This window comes from Crocodylus siamensis, chromosome 7 (genome assembly GCF_052110815.1).
Source record: "Crocodylus siamensis isolate JL-2025a chromosome 7, ASM5211081v1, whole genome shotgun sequence".
NCBI lineage: Eukaryota > Metazoa > Chordata > Crocodylia > Crocodylidae > Crocodylus > Crocodylus siamensis.
The window spans coordinates 69,073,683-69,093,860 of NC_143401.1; the positions used below are offsets into that span (position 1 = coordinate 69,073,683).

Consider the following 20,178-nt stretch of genomic DNA (forward strand, 5'->3'; position numbering starts at 1 on the left):
GAGGCATAGGAACTAACTTTGCTCACCAGTTGCCCAAGTCAAATGACTACAAATTTGCCTGTAGTTGTCAATTATGGGACTGTGATGGGCTGACAACGATTAGCCCCAAGCCAATTTCCTACTGTAGATAAGCCTTAATCAGTGCCAAAGAGGAGTGAATGTTATTTGCCTCTCTGGAAGAATGCCTTTTGTAACAAGTCTCAAATGCTTACCTGCCTGTGGTGTGGAGGTCAATCCTGATTCATAGATTTTTAAGGCTAGAAGGCATTATTAAACCATCTAGTCTGGCCTCTGGGATACACAGTCCTTAGAATATCACCCTTTTGCCCCTGTATTGAACCCAATGAATGTATGTGGTGGTCTTATATCCAAATTGTAGCAGTATTGGTCCAGAGGAAAAAGGAATCAGGACTCATGGTAGAGGTAATATCTTTTATTAGACCAACAAGATTTTTGCAACAAAAAAACCCACCAACCCCCCCCCAAAACAAGAACAAAAAACAAAAAAAAATAACCCCCCCAAAAACAACCTCTCCACAGTACTTAAAAGAAAGGAAAGATTTTTTTCCCCCCTGAAAATCTTGTTGGTCTAATTAAAGACCACTGCCACTAGTCCTATTGTGGTCTTTTACTTTACTGCTTTGGGATGCATTTTCATTATTGCAAGAATGTTGTGTGTGGTGTTTTCATTGACCTTATAGATTTGCAGCATATCGCAGGAAGCTTCATTATAAGTACTCTGAAAAACAAGTGGCTATTCTGTGACGCCTGTAATGAATTTATTTTTACAGATTAGAAAAAAAGGTCGGCAGAACTTGCAGACTGCTGTTGGTTCTAAAGCCATTGAGCAGGGCTGAAGCAAACTATACAGTCACTCGTACCATTTGTGAGGTCCTTTAGCATTCTGCCAAACTCTATGAGAGTTCCCAAACAGCTAAATATGGCAATTCTGTCTCCTATTCAAGGGTAATTTTTCTGGAGTTTTCCACCTCTATTGCTAAGCACATATCAATAGCTCTGATACATGCTTTTTAAAAGAACATATCTAACACATTGCATTATACTGTAGAGTATTTAGAATATGAAAGATGGGGTATAAAACTAAATTGTGTCTTATTTTACAACTAATATTTTAACCACCACATAAAGCATTTAAGGAGAAACAATTACATTAATACATACATATTCCTTCATGTCTAACACTAGAGCTCTAATGAGCCATCTGCAGAAGTGAAAAGATTTTTTAAAATTGACTACCACGTTTAGTCTGTGGTCTATATTATCAGTGGTTTTGAAGCATTTTCATTAGACATGTAGGGCCTGTCCAGATGAGCACAGACACGTGGTATGTGGTGCTGCAGATAGGTCTGTACACACCACACATGCAGGCATTCTCAGCACTGCTACCTTGCAGTGCAGGGTTTTTTTGACCCCAGGACATCCCAGGGTCAAAAACCCCACGCTGAAAAAAAGCAGAGCAGCCCATACGGCAATAGCGTGTGCTGCCATAACCAGAACCTGGCCAGTCAGAGCTACAGTCTGGCTGCTGGCCAGGCTTTCTGCTGTGGAGGCTGCTAGGGCCAGCCTCTCCTACGCCACCTGGGATAACCTGCCATGTGCCAGAGCATGTGTGTGGCACAGGCAAGTTGTCCTTAGGGAAACAAACATCTGTGCTCGTCTGGACATGCCCATAAAGTGTAGCTGGTTGGGAATTTCCCTGCCTACAGTTTTGATGAAGCAATGCCTAACAATGCAAAAATGCAGTCTAATATGAAAACTGGCTTCAGATGGAGCATTTCAAAAGGCAGTTCAAGAAACTGGAGAGAAGCATGTCCATGCTGTGAATGTAAAAATATTTTATTTCAGTAATAAATATTGAAACAAAAGCTTCCGTATTTCTGAATCAAATAGTTTTGGAGTATTCATTCTTCAACAATTGAAATTTCTTGAACTGAATCTTTTCATTTGGATTTAGAATGAAAACAATGGCTGAAATGTTGGAATTTCCTGCAGGATTGAAATGCCAAATTTCTCTCAGCTCTGTAAAAGGATTAACCAATGGGATTTTAACAAAGACGCAAGTAATGATGTGGCACACATGTTTTATCTATATTAGGAAAATTCACAATTAAAGTATAAGTCAAAAGATAACTTTAATCCAGGCTTGTCCTGCCAACTATGGATTTAAATAAAATCAGCCCGAATTTGTCTGCTGCACCTAATAGTTTTCAAGACCAAGTTCAGGCAGCAGAGATAAAAACCTAGCTCTATTAACCTTACTAACTTTCTGAATAGTCAGCTGGCCATGATTTGGCTTGGCTTAAAAAAAAAAGACGAACCAAACTCAAATCTGACTTTCTTATGGAGAAGGATGGCGAGGGTATCTTGCTATGTGTCTAGAAGTGTGCCATTGAGCCAACTCCAGATTTGCATTAAAGGCCTCCTCCAGTCAACCCAGCTGTAAATAGGTTCCTGGTATTTCAGGCAGGGGATTCAAGGGTGACAGAATACCCTACCTTGTTGGCTACAGAAACAGCTGTGCCTTTAGTTAGCTGCATTTCTTCTACAGACTGTTTCTTGTATAGCTATGCAAGCCAGAGGTGTGATTTGGTGTGAGTTGTGATTGTTATGGCTGTGCTACTAAAAGTCCCTAGTGTAGATAAATAATGACACCAGCAAAATGATGAAGTTAATAAAGCTGATTTTGCACTGAGGAGTGTATAGGTGGCAGTTTTGAAATAAAGTTAGTTTTGCCACTGCAAGTCATACTAGTGGCCTGGACTGCATGAGTACAATTTAACATTGGTTCTGTGCATTTGTCTGAAGCAGACATGCACAGCTATTACAAGGTACTCACGTGGTAGGTAGTTATTGTGTCTTGTTACTAAGTTTCTAGGAAGTAGGCAGTAGCTTGTTTGCCTTGAGCTGGAGGCTGACTGGCTGGGCAGCAGCTCTGTATAAAAAGTCTTGGGGGTTATGGCGGACAATAAGCTGAATATGAGCCAACAGCGTGCCCTTGTTGCAAAAAAGACTAATGGCATTCTGGGTTGCATTGGTAGGTGTGTTGCTAGCAGGTCAAGGGAAGTGATTATTCCCCTCTACTCAGCACTGGTGAGGCCATATCTGGAGTACTGTGTCCAGTTTTGGGCCCTCCACTACAGAAAGGATGTGGATAAATTGGAGAGATTCCAGTGGAGGGCAACAAAAATGATATGGGGGTTGAGGCATATGACCTATGAGGAGAGGCTGAAGGAACTGGGCTTTTTTAGTCCAGGGAAGAGAAGACTGAGAGAAGATTTAATAGCAGCCTTCAACTACCTGAAGGGTAGTTCTAAAGAGGAGGGAGCTAGACTGTTCTTGGTGGTGGCAGATGACAGAACAAGGAGCAATGGTCTCAAGTTGCAGCAGGGGAAGTTTAGGTTAGATATTAGGAAGAATTTTCTCACTAGGAGGGTAGTAAAAAACTGCAACAGGTTGCCCGGGGAGGTTGTGGAATCTCCATCCTTGGAGGTTTTTAAGATATGGCTAGACAAGGCTTTGGCTGGGATTACCTAGTTGGGGCTGGTCCTGCTTTGAGCAGGGGGTTGAACTAGATGACCTCCTGACATCTCTTCCAACCCTAATTTTCTATGATTGTATGATTCTATGATACTCTGGGGTAAGCTGCAGGCATACAACACCTACACTGCTATAAACCTACATTGGTGTGATTTCACGCTTGATTTTTCAGATTCATATTAGTTATAGCACTGGATGGTTGAACTTCCTGCACTTACACTTTTTTTTTTTTTTACCAGCATAGGGGCTGATTATACCAGTGTCAAACATGTGTGTCAAGGTTCTAGAACCACTAAGATAGTATAGCTCTACTGTCAAAGAATCACTAGTGTGGATTTGGCCTGTACCTTAAAGTTGATAAATATGCAAGCTTATCCATGACTGCTTAGCAAGGGTTTTAGAATTATGGTGTTTTCTGCCATACAAACAAGAGGTCATGGTTTAATAGGTTTAAGCCACAACCATGTTTAAACAATTTCTGTTTGTAATTGCCATATAAACAGGGCCATAGACAACACCACTGTGTAGACATAACGTGTGATGGCCAAACATGCTTGTATGTTCCAAGCTCCAGAACTGGGCATGTTTTAAATAGGTTTTAGTCTTATGAATTATTGCTGGAAGTGTTCACAGGAAATCTTTTTATAGAGGATTTCAAATGAAGAATGCCATCGGTTGGTGGACAAAATGACAAAGACTACTCTTAGGAATAAGAGGCTGCGAAGGGGTTTGAAGAGAAGTGAGTTTCAAGTGAAAGGAGAAGAGCAAAAAAATGGGCACAAACATAAACTCTAATGGCGTTGGCCTTGGAGGTGAGGGCCAGATCAGTAGGTGGAAGCAGGGAAGGAATTTGAATATGTAAGTCATGTAGACCTTGCTGTGGAAAAGTGATTAATATAGTGGTATTTGGAGATGTTGAAATAGAGTGCGCCAAGAAGCATGAAGGAGTAAGTTTCAGTACTTGATTAGAAATGACAAATAGTGGGAAATGGAAGTAAAATGGCAATGCTGTATAATTGCTACTCCACGTTTTGTCATGAATTGGCCCTAAATTCTGTGATGAGACCTTTAGTTTCTGCAGTGGACTGAGGATGCTGTAGAGGTGTCAGGGAAATTAACTTTTTCCCTTCATCATCCTGGTCACAGTCAGAAAAGAACCGAGAGACTTTTCTCTTCCTTTCTTCTTCTTGTGTCGTCAATCTTGCTCATCATGGATTTTTATCTGGCTACTTTTACATGCCTACATGGGTGTACTGAAAGGTTGAGGAGCTAAATATGGCCCCTTAAGTAAAATGGAAACTTAGAGTCTACTTCCATATTTTTTGTGGGGAGCATTCTGTGTCAGATGTTGAAGTCCTAGTTTGCACAGGGTCGCATGAATAATTAGTTTTTCAGACCAACAATTCTATGGTTATATCTGACTTTTCCTACAGGGATTTTATTCTGAGTATGACATGTTGCATGTCAAAGCTTGATTAGGAAAGATTCTAAACAACAACAACAATAATAATAATACATTATTATAATAACAGGAATTAATGACTGAGATTAATACCAACCCTTTCTTATAGCCCAAAACCCAGCTTTCTAACTTTTCCAATTGAATTTTCTCACAAAGAAAACTGTTCTCTGTGATAAAATATCTGATACATAATAGCACACTAGGTGCCAATTTACATTAACATGTCATTTTGCTCCCAAATATTTTCATTTCTTGCTAGGTACACTTGAGAGAAAGAACTTAGGGTACTAGAAGAGGCAAAGTATACCTGTATTGAGACACCTATCACATGAGTTTAAGATTTGGTTTACATTTTGCCAGCATAGTTAAGAGTATGGAGGGAAGGTGACATCCCTATATAGCAGTGTTTCCCAACCCATGGTATGCATCCCCCTGGGGGTAGGCAAGACATGGGCAGGGGGTACGTGGGTGTTGTATTTTGAATTTGGCCCACCCCCCTGCCTGGTGGGTTGGAGGCGTTTTTGCCTGTTCAGGCTGGAAGTTCCAGCCACCACCCCTCCCGCCGTGTCCGGTGCACCGGGGCTTTCACTCCCTGGCATCACTGTGCGGGGGGGACAGGGAGGGGGGCCCCGCACAGGCTGCTTTGCCTCTGGCCGTGGTCCGCAAGGAAAAAGTGGGACTCAGCTTGTGGCGGCAAAACCAGAAGCGCCACAGTGGGACTTCCGGTTTCACTTTTGCTGTGTTGATTGGCAGGTGGTACATAAGGTACCAAAGGTTGAGAACCACTGCTATATAATACACTTAGGTTGGCAAAAGCTCCAGTGCAGAGAGAGTTAAACTGGAAAAAAGTATTTTTGTTGGTTTAGTTCATTCTGTTTGGGGAACTGGTTGAAGCTACATCCTTTTGTCCATGTATGCTGGGGCTGTAGTGGAAGGGTTTACCTGCTGGGTTTACCAGCAAATATTGCAATGAAGTGAAGAAAAGGACTAACAGTCATTTCCAAGATCTCTAGGTCAATAGGAAACTGCTGAGGATCATACATTCCTTTTAAAGGTGATGAGCCATTAATAGCGTACTCTTGAGTTCTTGGGTAAATTCCTGTGGATATCGATAGGATTAGGATTTCATCTAAATGTTAAACCTTATAGGTTTTTTGTAAAGTAACTGTAGGCACATTTGCTCAGTCCCAGAACAATGTCAAAGGCATTTCTTATAGTTAACCTCAGAGCTGTGGTTGGAGGTTATAATTTTGAGTTACAGCACAAAGGCATATGGAGTTAAAGAAAAAAAAAGAAAAGAAAAAAAGAGGGGAATCTGCCAAACAGCACCCAGGACTGTACTTTTCAGTTAGAAAGCTCATGTTTTCTTCCAGTCCTGGAAGTGACTCTGTGTGGCTGTAAGCAGGTCAATGCTTGTAGTTAATATATGGTATCACTACAGTTTGTCTCCCTACAGTGGTGATAGTAATAACACCTTTATATATTGCTCTGAGATATGTAACTAGTACTAAGTGATGAGGGTTGTTGTTAACTTTTGTGGTCATAATAGCGAATGTAGCAAGTTTGAGGAGTTCTAACACAATCAGGTCTGCAGCTGCTAGAAACAGCGTGGAGCCAGGAGTTCTGGGATCATACTCTCAAAAGAACGAGAGCCACTAAAGCTATTGCAGGATTCTGAAAGCCTGAAGCCGTATTTTTGAGTTAACAGCTGCACTTCACTTTTGCAGAGGGAAGGGGCCAGCCCTGGGCTCTGGAGAAGGCAGCACAGTGCAGCCCAGGGCTGCAAAGCATGCTGGGGAACTCTGATTTAACTTGAACCAGGAAGGGGTCTGGACAGAAGTTTTATAAACTGGTTTGACCTAAATCAGTTAAGTCTAATACTACATATAACTAGGCCCATCTCAAACCAGTTTCAGCCATTTTAAAACTGGTTTATGGGCACTGAACTTCTGTTCTGCTATGGGTTTAAAGTTTAGTTTCTGATCACATAAACCAGTAACTTCTGTTCCTAGCCTTCATGTCCACTATGTTTTCAGAGTAGCATGTAGAAAATTGCATTGCTATTGCTGCACCATATCCTACCAGTTGGTTTCTTGTATCCCACACTTTTGAGACATACACCGTAAAGAATATAGGATCCTATGTCTGTCACATAATTAATTTCTTTCTAGACAATCTTTTCCTGGAATCCAAACTTTCCCATTTGGAAGCAATGATCATGTGTAATGGTTTTTGAGGAAATGTCTACATAATACTATGCATGCATATGATGCCACATGAAAATAATGTTGGAACTCCATGAAACATGTCAAAGTGAATGAGTCTCACAACCTCAAGCACAATGTGCCTGTCCACAACATGCTGGGTAGAGAGGCCTATAGGAACACTCTGGTAGTCCTATCTTACCAAGATAAGCAAAGCAGCTGAATGAGTTAAATATGCAGATCCAGTGGTGTGAAACACTGATACAGTAGTATGAACAAAAGAGATCTCCAGTAGAATATACTATTATACCACTTGGGAGAAGATGAGAAATATTGATATCAAACCAGATCGTAAAATCTAGCTTTATGAATCAAGTCCTGAAAAGTTAAAGCTTTGGGCTCAGACACTGATTCAGCACTAAGGGCATCTTGATTCTTATGTAGACTGAGGTAGTTAGCTGTGTAACATAGCATCTGATGAAGTGGGCATATGAAAGATTATGCCTTTTGCTAGATTCTTGTGGCTACAAAATGAACCTTCAAGAAAGCTGCCATTAGAAGTCTTCTGACTTTAATTAGAAAGACAGTATTTAGTATCAGTAGGAATTTTTGTCCCCGTGTTCATTCTCAGCACATGCAATTATTTCACCAATGTAATATTCAGTGTTAATAGTGAAAACAAGGGAGTTCCCACTTTGTTGTTAGTAAACCATGAACAATACCTTGTAGCATGTTCCTGTATAAATCACAGGATGAAGCAATGCTACAGCCCCATTACATTCCTCCCCTGATATGTTTTGTGCCTCCTAACTCTGGGCCAGTTATGCAGTTATGGAAACAACTGCTACAAATCAGCAAAGCCTAACATATTACTACTGCCTTATGGGCAAATGTTTGGGTCCCCTTTTGAAAAAGGCATTTAGCCCTTGGCCAATATTTAAGCATGGGAGTACTCTTACTGAGAATGATGGGTCTACTAACATGTTGAACAGTAGGCATGTTCTTACAGATATTAACTGGCCATGAGGATTCTTAACTGCTGCTTCATTTCTGCACTGCAAAATCATCTGAATTGACTGACCCAGCCTACCAGAAGCTATAGTAGAGGGGCACATCTTTCTCCATATGAATGCTGAATTGGTACACTAACAATCAAGCCCAGGTTAGCATGGCAGCGGTACACTCTTGTTTGTGCTTGAGCAGAGTTCTGCTGTGCTGTAGCTGCAGAACACGGGAGAAACTCAGTAGCTGAAAACGCGATTTTACATAAGATAGCTATTTGGACATCAAACCTGTGTGGAGACTAATTTTTACTAACAGGTACCTAACAACACTACAATCCTTTGTTTCCACTATGTTTTTCATTATTATGATAGACCGTGTCTTCACTGCTTGTACTTCTGTTTGGCCCCTAACTCCCATTTTTTCTCATCACAGAAAGCTGGACATAGAGCTAGACATATTCAAACCACCAGCCTAGAGGATAGAGGCTCCATTAGAGGTAGAAACTTTCTGACTCAATTTTTTTTCCATCGGAAAACCATGATCAGTAATGTACCTAGACTCCTGGCAACCCCGGGTGAACTTTTAGTATCGGGCCCCCCTTCACCAGAGATGATGATGATGATAATAATCAGACAACGGAAAAAAAGTTACCATTTTTGAAACCCCTTTCTGTCTTGGCGCTGGGCAGCTGCCCGGTTTGCCCACACCTGTGCCTGGCTCTGAAAGTGATTTGCCAAACTGAAACTTTTTGCAGAAATATTTCAGTTGCATGAAAGTCTCCTCTGACAGGGAAACTGGGAGTCAGAGACTGACCCCAGATAATTGGCTGTTGGTTATTGTGGGATGAGTGTGTCTCAATCTTTTCCTCATTTTTAATGGAAAATATTCTAGAGGTATATTTTGTTCCTGTATGGAAAAGGTATTTAAAAAAAAATTAATGGTGTAGGAAAAGTGTGTTTCCTACTTGGTGCAGACTTTTTACAGAGGAGTTCTCTAGTTACCTTAGAAATTATTTTGTAATGATTTCCTTCTAATTCTTCCCAAGTATGCTATATTTAAAATTCTCTCTCCCTTTTTTGGCCTGTTTTGTGCTTTCCCTCCCCTGATACCGTTCCCTTCCAAGATTTGGATATATTAACAGTTAAACAGAAGCGCCCTCTTACAAAACTCTGAGATGTTTAAGCAAACTCCTGCCTATGTGTCAGGGGCCAGGTGAGTTAATGTTTGAAAAAAAAAAAAAAAAGACAACTTTAAAAAAAAAAAAAGGGAGGCTGCAGTTCACTGAAAATAAAAACAGCAAGGACAGATTCTGTTGTGAAAGCTACTAGGTTATATCTGAGTTTTATTCACATGACTGTTTTGTCATAATTTGTACTGTGCTTTTCTGCAGCTCTGTAGATAGGTCATGATCTTTTTTACAACATGCTCTGCCACATATATTGTGCCTCAAAGTCATCAAATCCTTTTTAATTTTAATATGGAAAATGCTTTTCTTTTATGTCTAATCTTCCCTTTGTATGCTTTATCGGCTATGCTTATTTTCAGTTTTCAGAATTTTAGTGCCACTGGTAGAAGCTAGAAGGGACTGTGTTTTCCAGCACAACAGGTTGTTTGGCTTCGCACTTTTCTAAACATAGACCAATAAAAATTTCCCATTTCTAAACCCAATCTGTCCTCTAACTTCTCTTATTCAGTTCTATAAGCACAGCAGTAAAGGAGAAGTATTACAAAATCATAGAAAACAAAACATAAAAGGAATAAAAGCTCATACCTTAGCTTCTCACCAGCTGGCACAGTGATCTTATTGAACTTGTCCATATTCCTTGTAGTTAGAATCAGGTAAACTAGGAACCTTTTAGTGAAAACATGGGCTGGTGGTTCTTATGACCGTAGGAAGGAGTAATATGTCAAACTGTCGACCTGAGATACAATCCCACAGATGATCTCTGCCTGGCTTCTAAGACTGTTGTGCGAAGGAGAATACTCATTTATTAGGAGAAGTAGAACTTGCCTGAGCACATAGTGAAGTTTCATGTTTCGAGTTAATCATGTGACAGAGCCGGCCAGACAGCTTGCTTGAACTACTGAATGTTGTGCAAACTTTGATAGACACCTACTGGGTATACACATTCTCCTGAATGTGCTCAACACCACTTATTACTTCCTCTTTGTGCCTTTCATGCAGCTGGTGTTTTAATCAGATGGCATGACTGGAAAATATACAATATGACCTACAAAACACACTCACTCCCTGCTGCAGGCTGGCTACTTGTTGAATTATCTTTTTTTCAGTGCTCTTCTAGCTTGTTGAAGACATACAAAAGACTAGAACTCTTGGTTCCAAAATGATACCTTTTTTTAAGACTAACTGGAAAATGGCAAGCAAATTGTCCTTTTCTGGCTTGTTAACAAATTTATCTGGGTGCTGCAACTTGCCAAACTGTATCCTAGCATTTCCAATTACAAACAGTGCTGGCAACTTGTGTGAAAATAGTTTCCTTGTTTTCAGAATAAGGCGTCGATGTTTCATGAATTGCCCCTTCCAAGCAAAAGCAATGTTAAATGAGGGACATCATCACAGACAAAGGAACTCACTGATGATGCTTCCCAATGCAATCTGAAGCATGGTTGCTAGATGCTATGATTTTACTTAAGATGTAATGGAAAGAAAAGTCTTGCCTACCATAGGAAGCAGGGTTGCTGAGAGACAAAACCCCCCCCAGACAAAACAAAACAGAAAAAGAAAGAAGTTAAGCAATGAGCAAAGGGCAAATTCTCCTTTTAAAGCCTAGTGAGTGTTTTTTGGGAAAGGGCCTTGGAGAAAGAACTTAGAGGAAGTTGTACTAGTTTAACTAGAGGTGAGTTACTACAACAGTTGAATTAAGAGCTAACTCTGGCCTCAAAGGTTTGACAGCACAGGACCTGATGGTCAGAAGTGTGAAAGCGGCCCACCGGCCTTCTAACTAACACAGCTGGGCTGACAAGGTCTATCTGCAGATGCAGTTATCTTCCTTAAGTGATTCCTTTTGCTGGATAATTTATTTCAGTTGGGAAATTTGTTCACAATTTTTTTTTCTGGTGTAAGTTGTATCTCCTGAGGGGACAGGTTCTAGTCTAGCTCTAATGGCAAAGCTTTACCTAGAAACCAGTCTTTTTATTTTATTTTTTTACTGTGTAGGCAAGACTAAGGATTTAGTTAAGCCCAGGTTAGCTTATATTTGTTTACCCTATGTAGCTAGGGACAGAAGTTACATCATAGGTGACATGTGCCTCCTGAGGCTGGGGGGCACGGCGACCACCCGCAGGCGGTGACACAGGTGTTGGTGGTGAGGGTGGGCTGAGTGGGGACTGTCCACAGGTGGCTGTGATGGTGTCGGTGGTGTCCCCCCGTGACTGGACGCTATGCCAAGAAGTGCCAGTGGTGTGCCTGGAAGTGCCAGCAGCACTTCTCGGGGTGGGGTGAGGGGGTCCACCAGTGCTCCGTCTGCCCCCCCGCCCGTTGCCGAAGCCAACAATGCGTACACATGCACCCCCATGCATCCCCTACGCATCACCACTGAGTTGCATATCAACCAGCTTTAGTGATCAGAAACTGTTTTAAACCTGTAACAGAACAGAAGTTCAGTGTACAAAAACCACTTTCAAAATGACCAAAACTGGTTTAAGATAAACCTGGTTGGATGTAGTATCAGACTTAACTGATTTAGGTCAAAAAAGTTTATGGAACTTCTGTCCCAGATCCCCTCCTGGTTCAAGTCAACTTGAAGTCCTCCAGGATCCCATGATTCTTTGCAGCCCTGGGCTATGCTGCCTGCTCCAGTGGAGCAGGGACTGCCTCACCCCTTTGCTCCTTAGCTTGCTTCCTACCTGTCTGTCAGCCCAGAGGGACAGCTGGGCAGGGGAACAGACCACCAGCTCCGCTTTAGCCAGGCTGTGCACAGCACGTGTGGGGAGGGAAGGGCCCTGTGGTGCAGGCTTTTCAGACCCTGGCAGCTTTACTTCCCCTCCTGATCCTTGCCTTAGAACCTTGCCTCAACCCTTGCGAGTCTCAGGCAGCTTGAGGGAGCAGAGGAAACCTCTCCTGCTTCTCCGTAGCCTGTTTTGCCTTAGCTGCTATGAGTCTGAGGCAAAACTAATGCAGGAGGGCAGAGGAATTTCCCTCTGCTCCCTGGGCTATCTCTGAGAATCCAACAGCTAAGGCAAATAGGTAGGGTTAGGAAGAATTCCTCTCAGCTCCTGAGGCTGGCTGGGGGGACTCTGGGCTGGGTGATGGGAAGCCCCCCAAGGCAGGGACTCCCTAGTGTCCCCATGCTGGGCTGCAGGGGCAGGCACCTGGCCGGATGACTCCCCCTCCCTGCACCTGTAGTAGTGGCTGAAACAATCAGCAGGTTGGAAGCAGGAGAGCGGGCTTGGGCTGGGGAACCCAGGCTGGGGGAACCTCCTGAAGAAAGAGGCTCCCCCAACGTGGGTCAGCACCTGGCCAGGGAGCTCCTGCACTCCCTGTGTGGGGACAGTAGGAGGCTGGGGACATTTGGCTGGGCTGGCAATGACCCGGAGACTGGGAGGCATGCTCTAATGCCTTCTGCCTACTGGCCTGGGTTAGTGCAGGCCCCTCCTTGCCTTTCCCAGTAATGAAAGCTGAATGTCAGTTCTGTTGGTTATCCGTTCAAACTATGTAGCATAGAGGAAGCTGCCTACTTTGAGCTGATTCAGCCTCAGGCTTTATAATGAGGTACTTAGCCTGTGGGGTAAACCAAACTGCTGTAAACCAGAATTAAATCCATGAGTGTCTACACACAAATTTGCACTGCTTTAACTGAACTCGGACTGGTGAAAAATCTATGTATGGAAGTCCACAGTGCCTTTATACAGGTCAATCACCCTGATCCTCCTCAGTTAAGATACAAGAACTCATAACATACTTTTTAAAAAACTTTGTAACTGAGGCCAAATTAGCCAAAATTAATTCCAGATCCAAGAGTCCAGAACCATAAGTGGCCCTACTACTAGCAAACCTCTTCCACCCACACCTGGGGCTTCAGATGTTTCCATATTCTTTGGCAGGCATCCTACTTGCAGGCCCAAGCCCATAGGCTTGGGGTTCGGATGCCCCCAAGTTTTGCTTGCCCTGAGCCATAAGGCCTTCTGAGCAAGCAAGGGTTTATGAGCACTCTCTGAACTCTTCCATAGCTGCTTCAGCAAACACAGGAACTGGCAAAACTTCTGTTTCTACTTGACACAACCATTTCCCCCTCCTTTGTTTTGAATAATGCATGAATAGGACCATTCTTACCTATGACCCAGGCTGATCTAGGACACAATACTTATGTCTGAGTATATGAGTTTTCACATAGCCTTGGGCACAACTATTTGTTTGACTATGTATAGTGATGGCCTTTATACTGAGCTCACCTACGCATGCAACTTTGGTATTCAGCAGCAAAATAAGCAGGCGTTAAAATCCATTCATCTTTTACCAAGACCACATTTGATGGGTCCTTTGAAGTTCTTGGGTGTTTTGGGCTGTGTTGGTGATTGTTTCCTGTTGTTGTTCTTGTTTAGCTATGGCTTTCTCATAAGCCAAAGCTTTTCTGGGTAAGAAATCTGTAGGATATTACCCATGCAGGGGTGGCAATGGCCATTCCATTAGTATGTGCATTTTGGAGCAGATAATAGTGACTTCTTAAAAAGCAGTTTATACTTGATTTCTTCTTGGATGTGTTCTCTTCCTTGACTGTATTTTTCATGTGAAAATACAGTAGTAAAACACTTTATTTGGGGGAGGATTAGTGCAAATTCCATTCTACTGGGGAGATTAGGAATTGGCCACAAGAGCTGTCTCTCTGGTAAGGATGTTCTTTTGAATCTTGTCTTTTTAGCATCACTTCATCTTTTCTTTCATGTGACAATGTATACAACTTCTCTAAAGGGGAACTTGATGAACAAGTGGCACTCTCTTGTCTGTTTTGTCTGTTTCTAGATATCCTACCCTTCACAAACATCAGAAGAGTTATTTTAATATTTAAGACCCTGGGATACCAGATTGCATTATGTGTTTTTATGAGTCAGTATTCTTTGTGTATAAGTATAATGTGTGAACCTCCAGTGGAGTTTAAAGACCCTGAACACGGCTCTGACAGTGTAAATAGGCCTTGAATGGATGTAAATTAATTGCATTTACAACTACTCAACAGCCCTATTTTAAAGCAGCAGAGCATAATGAGGTTGCAATGTAAGTGAGAATTGGGATCTGACCTCACTAGATCTATGTCATGCCTGCGGTGGGTTAATTTGCAACTATGGTTTGAGATTGTTCTGATTCTTTGCCAGCACTTCCTTCCCGATTACTAACTCCTGATAATTATTGAAAATTCACAGTTGTTTGCATTCCTGTTGAGTAGCAAATTAACTAGAGTTTCCTGTTGGATCAGCACAGAAATGCTAACAGAAATTAGGGTTTTATTTATTTTATGCATAAAATATTTTATACATTTATTTTATATATGCATTTTATTTTATACATTTATTTTATCATATTTACATACACATACAGTGTGCATGTGTGTATTTATTTATGTAAATATGTATATGCATTTAGTTAGTCTCTCTATAAGGTGCACATCTACTCTCTGTTTGACTTCAGCCCAGCTAATAACTACATCTGTCAAACCGCTGAATACCAAAATAGATAAGCAACAGTAAATACATCAAGCCACAAACACTTCCTTGTTATAACACGAGAGGATTAAAGCCACAAACACCCTAAAAAATAAAATAAAATACATAAAACCCTCTTGTGTGACACTATAAGTATAAGGATATTATATGCCAGTATCCTCACATATAATATAGTATGATATGATAAAAACTTTTGTGAGCTACAGCTCACTTCACCAGATGCTGTGAATTTAGTGGCTTGCTAAAATTGCTGTTTTTGTATATGCTAAAGGTAACAAAACCTCCAAACTTCTCATATTCCCACCAAAATGTTTTATTTTACATTTTTATAAGGAACTAGATGATCTAGTTCTCTGACGCTTTTGTCACTTAGTTTTAATTCCTAATGCAGTTACCTTTTTTTTCCCCTACTTACAGACATTGGTACAGTGATCTATTGCAGTATCTTCAGACAGCATATGTCCAGTAAATGAAACTATTGTCATGCCTCATTCCACAAACCCCGCAGGTCTCTCTCTGCATTTTATTTGCAATGTCACTGATGCATTATCTAGCTGCTTATGTATTTTTTAAACTTAGGTTCTTGTGATTTCTTTTTCTTTTTGGTTTGTGTGATATAGTATTTCTTGACAGTTTCTTTCAGTTGGCTTTGTGTGTGTGTGTGTGTGTGTGTGTTGACTTATCTGAACTCTTATAGAGCTCTTAGGATTCTTGGTGCTCTTTCATTAGGGTAAATAACCAGTATTTAATTAACTCATATTTTAATAGTCTGTCTTCATGTGGGATCTGATATTTTTTGTGATTATACTGATATCTGTTAACTTCTTGAGCATAATTAAGAAAAAGACGGATTAGTGTCTTGACCTAGTGATGGCAATGGATATTTTCCCATTTACTTCAGTGGACACTGGATTTATATATGTTATATTTATATCTCATTTTTGAGGCCCAACATGCCCTCCTGCTTTTGGAAGGTTCTTCTCAGTCTGCAGACAACATAACAAAAACCTAGATCCAGTAGTACTTATTTTCATCACAGCAAGTGTCATGGCTAGGCTTGTGTGTGTCACATTTTTCTGTTTGACCCCATTTTGCTGCAATTTTGCAATTCTCTTAGGATCTCTAGTTGTTAAATGCACAAGGTGATCCTTTGTGTCCCTCTGTAGGTTAACTGCTTTGTTTATCCATTTTCACCCACCTTCACTTCATTGAGTACTGCCCCCTCCTTTCCCTAATCCTTTGTATTTAAAAGACATAACTCCTTTCTACTTGGCACCACCGCTTTCTGTAAGTCCATTTATAGTCTGTAGCAGGCTTGCCTTTTGGAGCTTGGGTTGAGTCCCAGGTTTGAAATCTTACTGTTTTGATTGGTAGAGCCCATCCACCAATCAGGAGGCAGCAAGAGAAGTTAAGTCATGCCCCTTTCCTGAGGGGAGGGGAAGAGGAGCCCCCCCCCTCCGACCTGATTGAAGACTGCAACACTCAGGTCCGGAAGACTTCAGGGGCGGAGTCGTGGAGAGTATAAAAGGAGCTGCGTGCCCAGCATGAGGGGAACACATCAGGGACAGAGAAGAGAGAAGCGTGGGGCTTAGAAGAGCTGAGGAGAACTGCGAAGCAGGGCAAAGCAGTAGCCCAGAAGTGCCCCTGAACACTTCCATCAGTGGGGAACGGTGGACGACTCCAGCAGCTAGACTCTCGGTGCGTAGTCTGGTGCAGTGTCCAGACCCTGGGAGCTGCGTGAGGCAGCTTGGGTTTCCAACCTCTGACGTGTGGCTAGAGACACAGTGCACAGGCCGGTGCATGGAGTAGGATTTTTGGAGCGCTTGAGTGGCTCAGGTCCTCAACCCCCGGAATGAGGCTGGGAACTCGGTGCAGGAGGTGCTGTATGGAGGGTCTGGGAGTGGACCAAGCCTGGTGTTACATGAGGAAGCCCAGGCCTCCGACCCATAGCAAAAGGTTGAGTCCAGGGAGTCAGGCAGTGCTCGGGCTCCTGAGCCAGCAGACAGGGCCGAGCCAGAGACCCCAGAAGCCCTGAATAGAAGAGCCCTGTTCCAGGGGACAGGGACGCCCCAACTCCCACTTCAGGTGAGAGAGCAGCTTGGCACAGTGGACGAGGGCCAGCCAGGTGAGTTTCAGGGAAAAGAGGATTCCCACAGGGGAGGGGGAGTCCCCCCTGGCTAGTTAAGGGCTTCTGAAAGTGGAGGTCCCACTGGGAGGGCCCCCCTAAAGTAACCAGCATCCTTGTGGGAAAAGCCCAAGGGCACTGGGGTTTCCCCTTGGGATTAAGTTTATCTTTGGGGTTCTTGCACCCTAAGTGGTGTGATGTCATGCCTTATATTTTGTGAACTCTCATGTTTGTAAATTAGTAGATGAGTAGAGTCCTGGGGCTCTGCTGGGACCCCCTGTTGCTATTATTTCACCTGTTGTTTACTTGTATTTATTTGTGGCTTATTTATTGTTCAGCCATACTTCTCTATACTTTATCTGCTGGCTATCTATGTTTATTTTGGGGTTTATCTGTTTCAGATCACATACTTCCTGGTCTCTGGACCACTGGTATAAGGTTTTATAGCATTTACCCAGAAGATATTGTTTATGTTATTTGTTTAGATAATATATATATATATAGTACATACATTTATATCCATGTTTCTTTTCCTTGTGATAAGTTAATGTAAATAAACTTGTATATAGTTAAGTCCCCTGACTGTCCTGGCCTGGTTCTATAGGGATGGAGGGAAACAGAGTGGTCTGCAGTTCCTCTACAGTACACCTGCCAGCTAATAATTCCCTTCAATTGGAGAAGGGGAGTATATACCCTAGTTACCTGGGCTACATTTTGGGGGCTCTCCCAGGATTTGTTAGCAGGTAATTTGATATTGTAATGTGCTGTGTGTGTCTCTATAGAGAGCCAGAAAGGGAGTCATGTCAGATCCTGCTAGTCCTCAATAATCTGGGGAAGAGGATCCTCTGAGCAAAGCCTCCCTCGGTGTTACCTCTGAATGAATTGTGGCTTTGCAGCAGGTCATCAGGGAAGTGGTAAATTCTTCAAATGACCGAACTTCTCAGGAAATCTCACAGTCCCTGCAGGAGAGGAAGGGTTTGAGGCCTGGACTGCCTACATACAGGAAACTCTAATTAAATGGTAGATACTGGATGAAGAGAAGCATTGTCGTCATCTTGACGTACTAAGAGAGCCCGCCTTTGGAGTCATCCAGATTGCTAAGCACCAGAATCCTGTTATCACCACACAGCAGTGCCTTCAGACCCTACAGGACATGTTTGGATGGTCATCCCAGGGTGGAGGAGCATACTATGAACTGCTTAGCACGTTCCAGCACAAAGGCGAGGCTGCATCTTCGTATTTGTTATGCTTGGAGCATGTGTTGCGAAGAGTGGTTGTGCAAGGGGCCATTAGCTTGAGCAAGGTGGATCACATGAGGCTCTGGCAGGTCCAAATAGGGACCTGATACAGCCTGTCCCTTATTAGGGATCTGAATCTGGCTGGTCGGAAAACCAGCCTTCCTGGGTTCAGCCAATTAGTGAAAGAAATGAGGGAGTAGGAGGAGATCCTTCACCTCTGGGGTGCCATGTGGGTCCAGGAGGAAGTTTCTTCATGTCAGGGACCTGTTAGCTGGGTAATGGTGGTGACCCCACAAGAACAGTGCCCCCCAGAGGCTGAAGAAGAGTCCTCCCAGCAAGTGTGGGCAGCTGTGGTCTCCTCCTGGGAGGCAGCCTTGGCCTCGATCCTTTGCCCCACCCTGGGCCAAGACCAAAGTTGGGACTAAGATGCTGGAGATCTGTTATAGATGTGGGGAATATGGGCACATGACCCGAGAGTATACACAGCCAGACAAACCAGACCTAGTTTTTCAGTGGCTAAAGGCCCAATGAGGGGCGGGAAATGAAGGATGGGTGGAGCAGGGGAGTTGGCTCCACCCCAGAGCCTGCCAGTCTCCTCAGCCCTGGTCTCAAACTCACTGCCTGAAGGACTAATAGGCCCTAGGGCAGAGGTCCCAGTGGCAGTGAATGGCCAAAGGTGTATGGCCATTCTGGATAGTGGATCGCAAGTGACCATCATATTTGAGTCCTTCTATAAAAAAAAACACCTTCAGCACACGGTGTTGTATCCACTTACTGGGCTGGGTCTATGTGGGCTTAGCCACAACATGTACCCATACCATGGGTACTTAGAAATTCATATTAAGTTCCCTGCATCTGTGGCTGGGGTGGATTTCATAGATTTCATAGACATCAGGGCTGGAAGGGACCTCGGGAGATCATTGAGTCCAGCCCTCTGCCCAAAGGGCAGGAAGTCAGCTGGGGTCATAGGATCCCAGCAAGATAAGCATCCAGTTTACTCTTGAAGGTGTTCAGTGTAGGTGCTTGAACCACCTCCGCTGGCAGACTGTTCCAGACCTTGGGGGCTCGGACAGTAAAGAAATTCTTCCTTATGTCCAGCCTGAAACGGTCTTGCAGGAGTTTGTGACCGTTCGACCTCGTCATCCCTTGGGGCGCTCTGGTGAACAAACGTTCCCCCAGATCCTGGTGGTCACCCTTGATAAACTTATAGGTGGCCATCAGATCACCCCTGAGCCTACGCTTTTCCAGGCTAAAGAGTCCCATGTCTCTCAGCCTGTCATCGTAAGATCTGTTTTCCTGACCTCTGATCATGCGCGTGGCTCTCCTCTGGACTCTCTCAAGCTTCTCCACATCCTTTTTGAATTGTGAAGCCCAAAACTGGACGCAGTACTCCAGCTGCGGCCTCACCAAGGCCGAGTACAAGGGGAGAATGATGTCCTGGGATTTGCTCGAGAAGCATCTATGGATGCAAGCCAGCGTTTTGGTCACTTTATTAGCCGCAGCATCGCATTGCAGGCTCATGTTCATCTGGAGAAGGAGGTGAACTCCATTGCACTAAAGTGCCCAGACCTAGGTTGGATAAAGGGGTCGTCCCTCCTCACTGGGATCAACTCCAGTATATTCCAAGTCCTGGCCTGATATTCTAGGCAACAGGCTGGTCCAGACTATCAGGAATGGTTACCAACGTGCGCTCTATGTTCTGAGGCCTATGCTCACTGGAATAGAAAGGGTATGGGGAAATCCCCCCAAATACTGGGAGCTTTGCATTTCTCTGGGACGGCTCCCCAGAAGATCCCTGCCCAAGACCAGTGGGCTCTACCCACTACATGCAGGTGGGGAGGAGAGCCACAGCAGCTGGGGCCTGTTGTGGTAGAGACCCTCTCTGGAAAAATGGGATTGGGAACTTTG

At 43.2% G+C, this 20,178-nt stretch overlaps 1 protein-coding gene across 4 annotated transcripts in view; it reads right to left on the minus strand.

Annotated features, from left to right (window-relative positions):
- The window catches only part of BLNK (B cell linker), a 156,265-nt gene that overhangs the window by 67,384 nt on the left and 68,703 nt on the right, over positions 1–20,178 (minus strand). For 2 of the 4 annotated variants that reach the window (XM_090057570.1, XM_090057569.1), the window contains exon 1: positions 10,001–10,283. The exons of the other annotated variants lie outside the window; for them this stretch is intronic. In XM_090057570.1, the coding sequence (XP_089913696.1) occupies positions 10,001–10,047 (47 nt within the window). In that variant the 5' untranslated portion in view covers positions 10,048–10,283. Of the gene's footprint in view, positions 1–10,000; positions 10,284–20,178 lie in introns of those variants that run through there. 4 annotated transcript variants of the gene reach the window in all.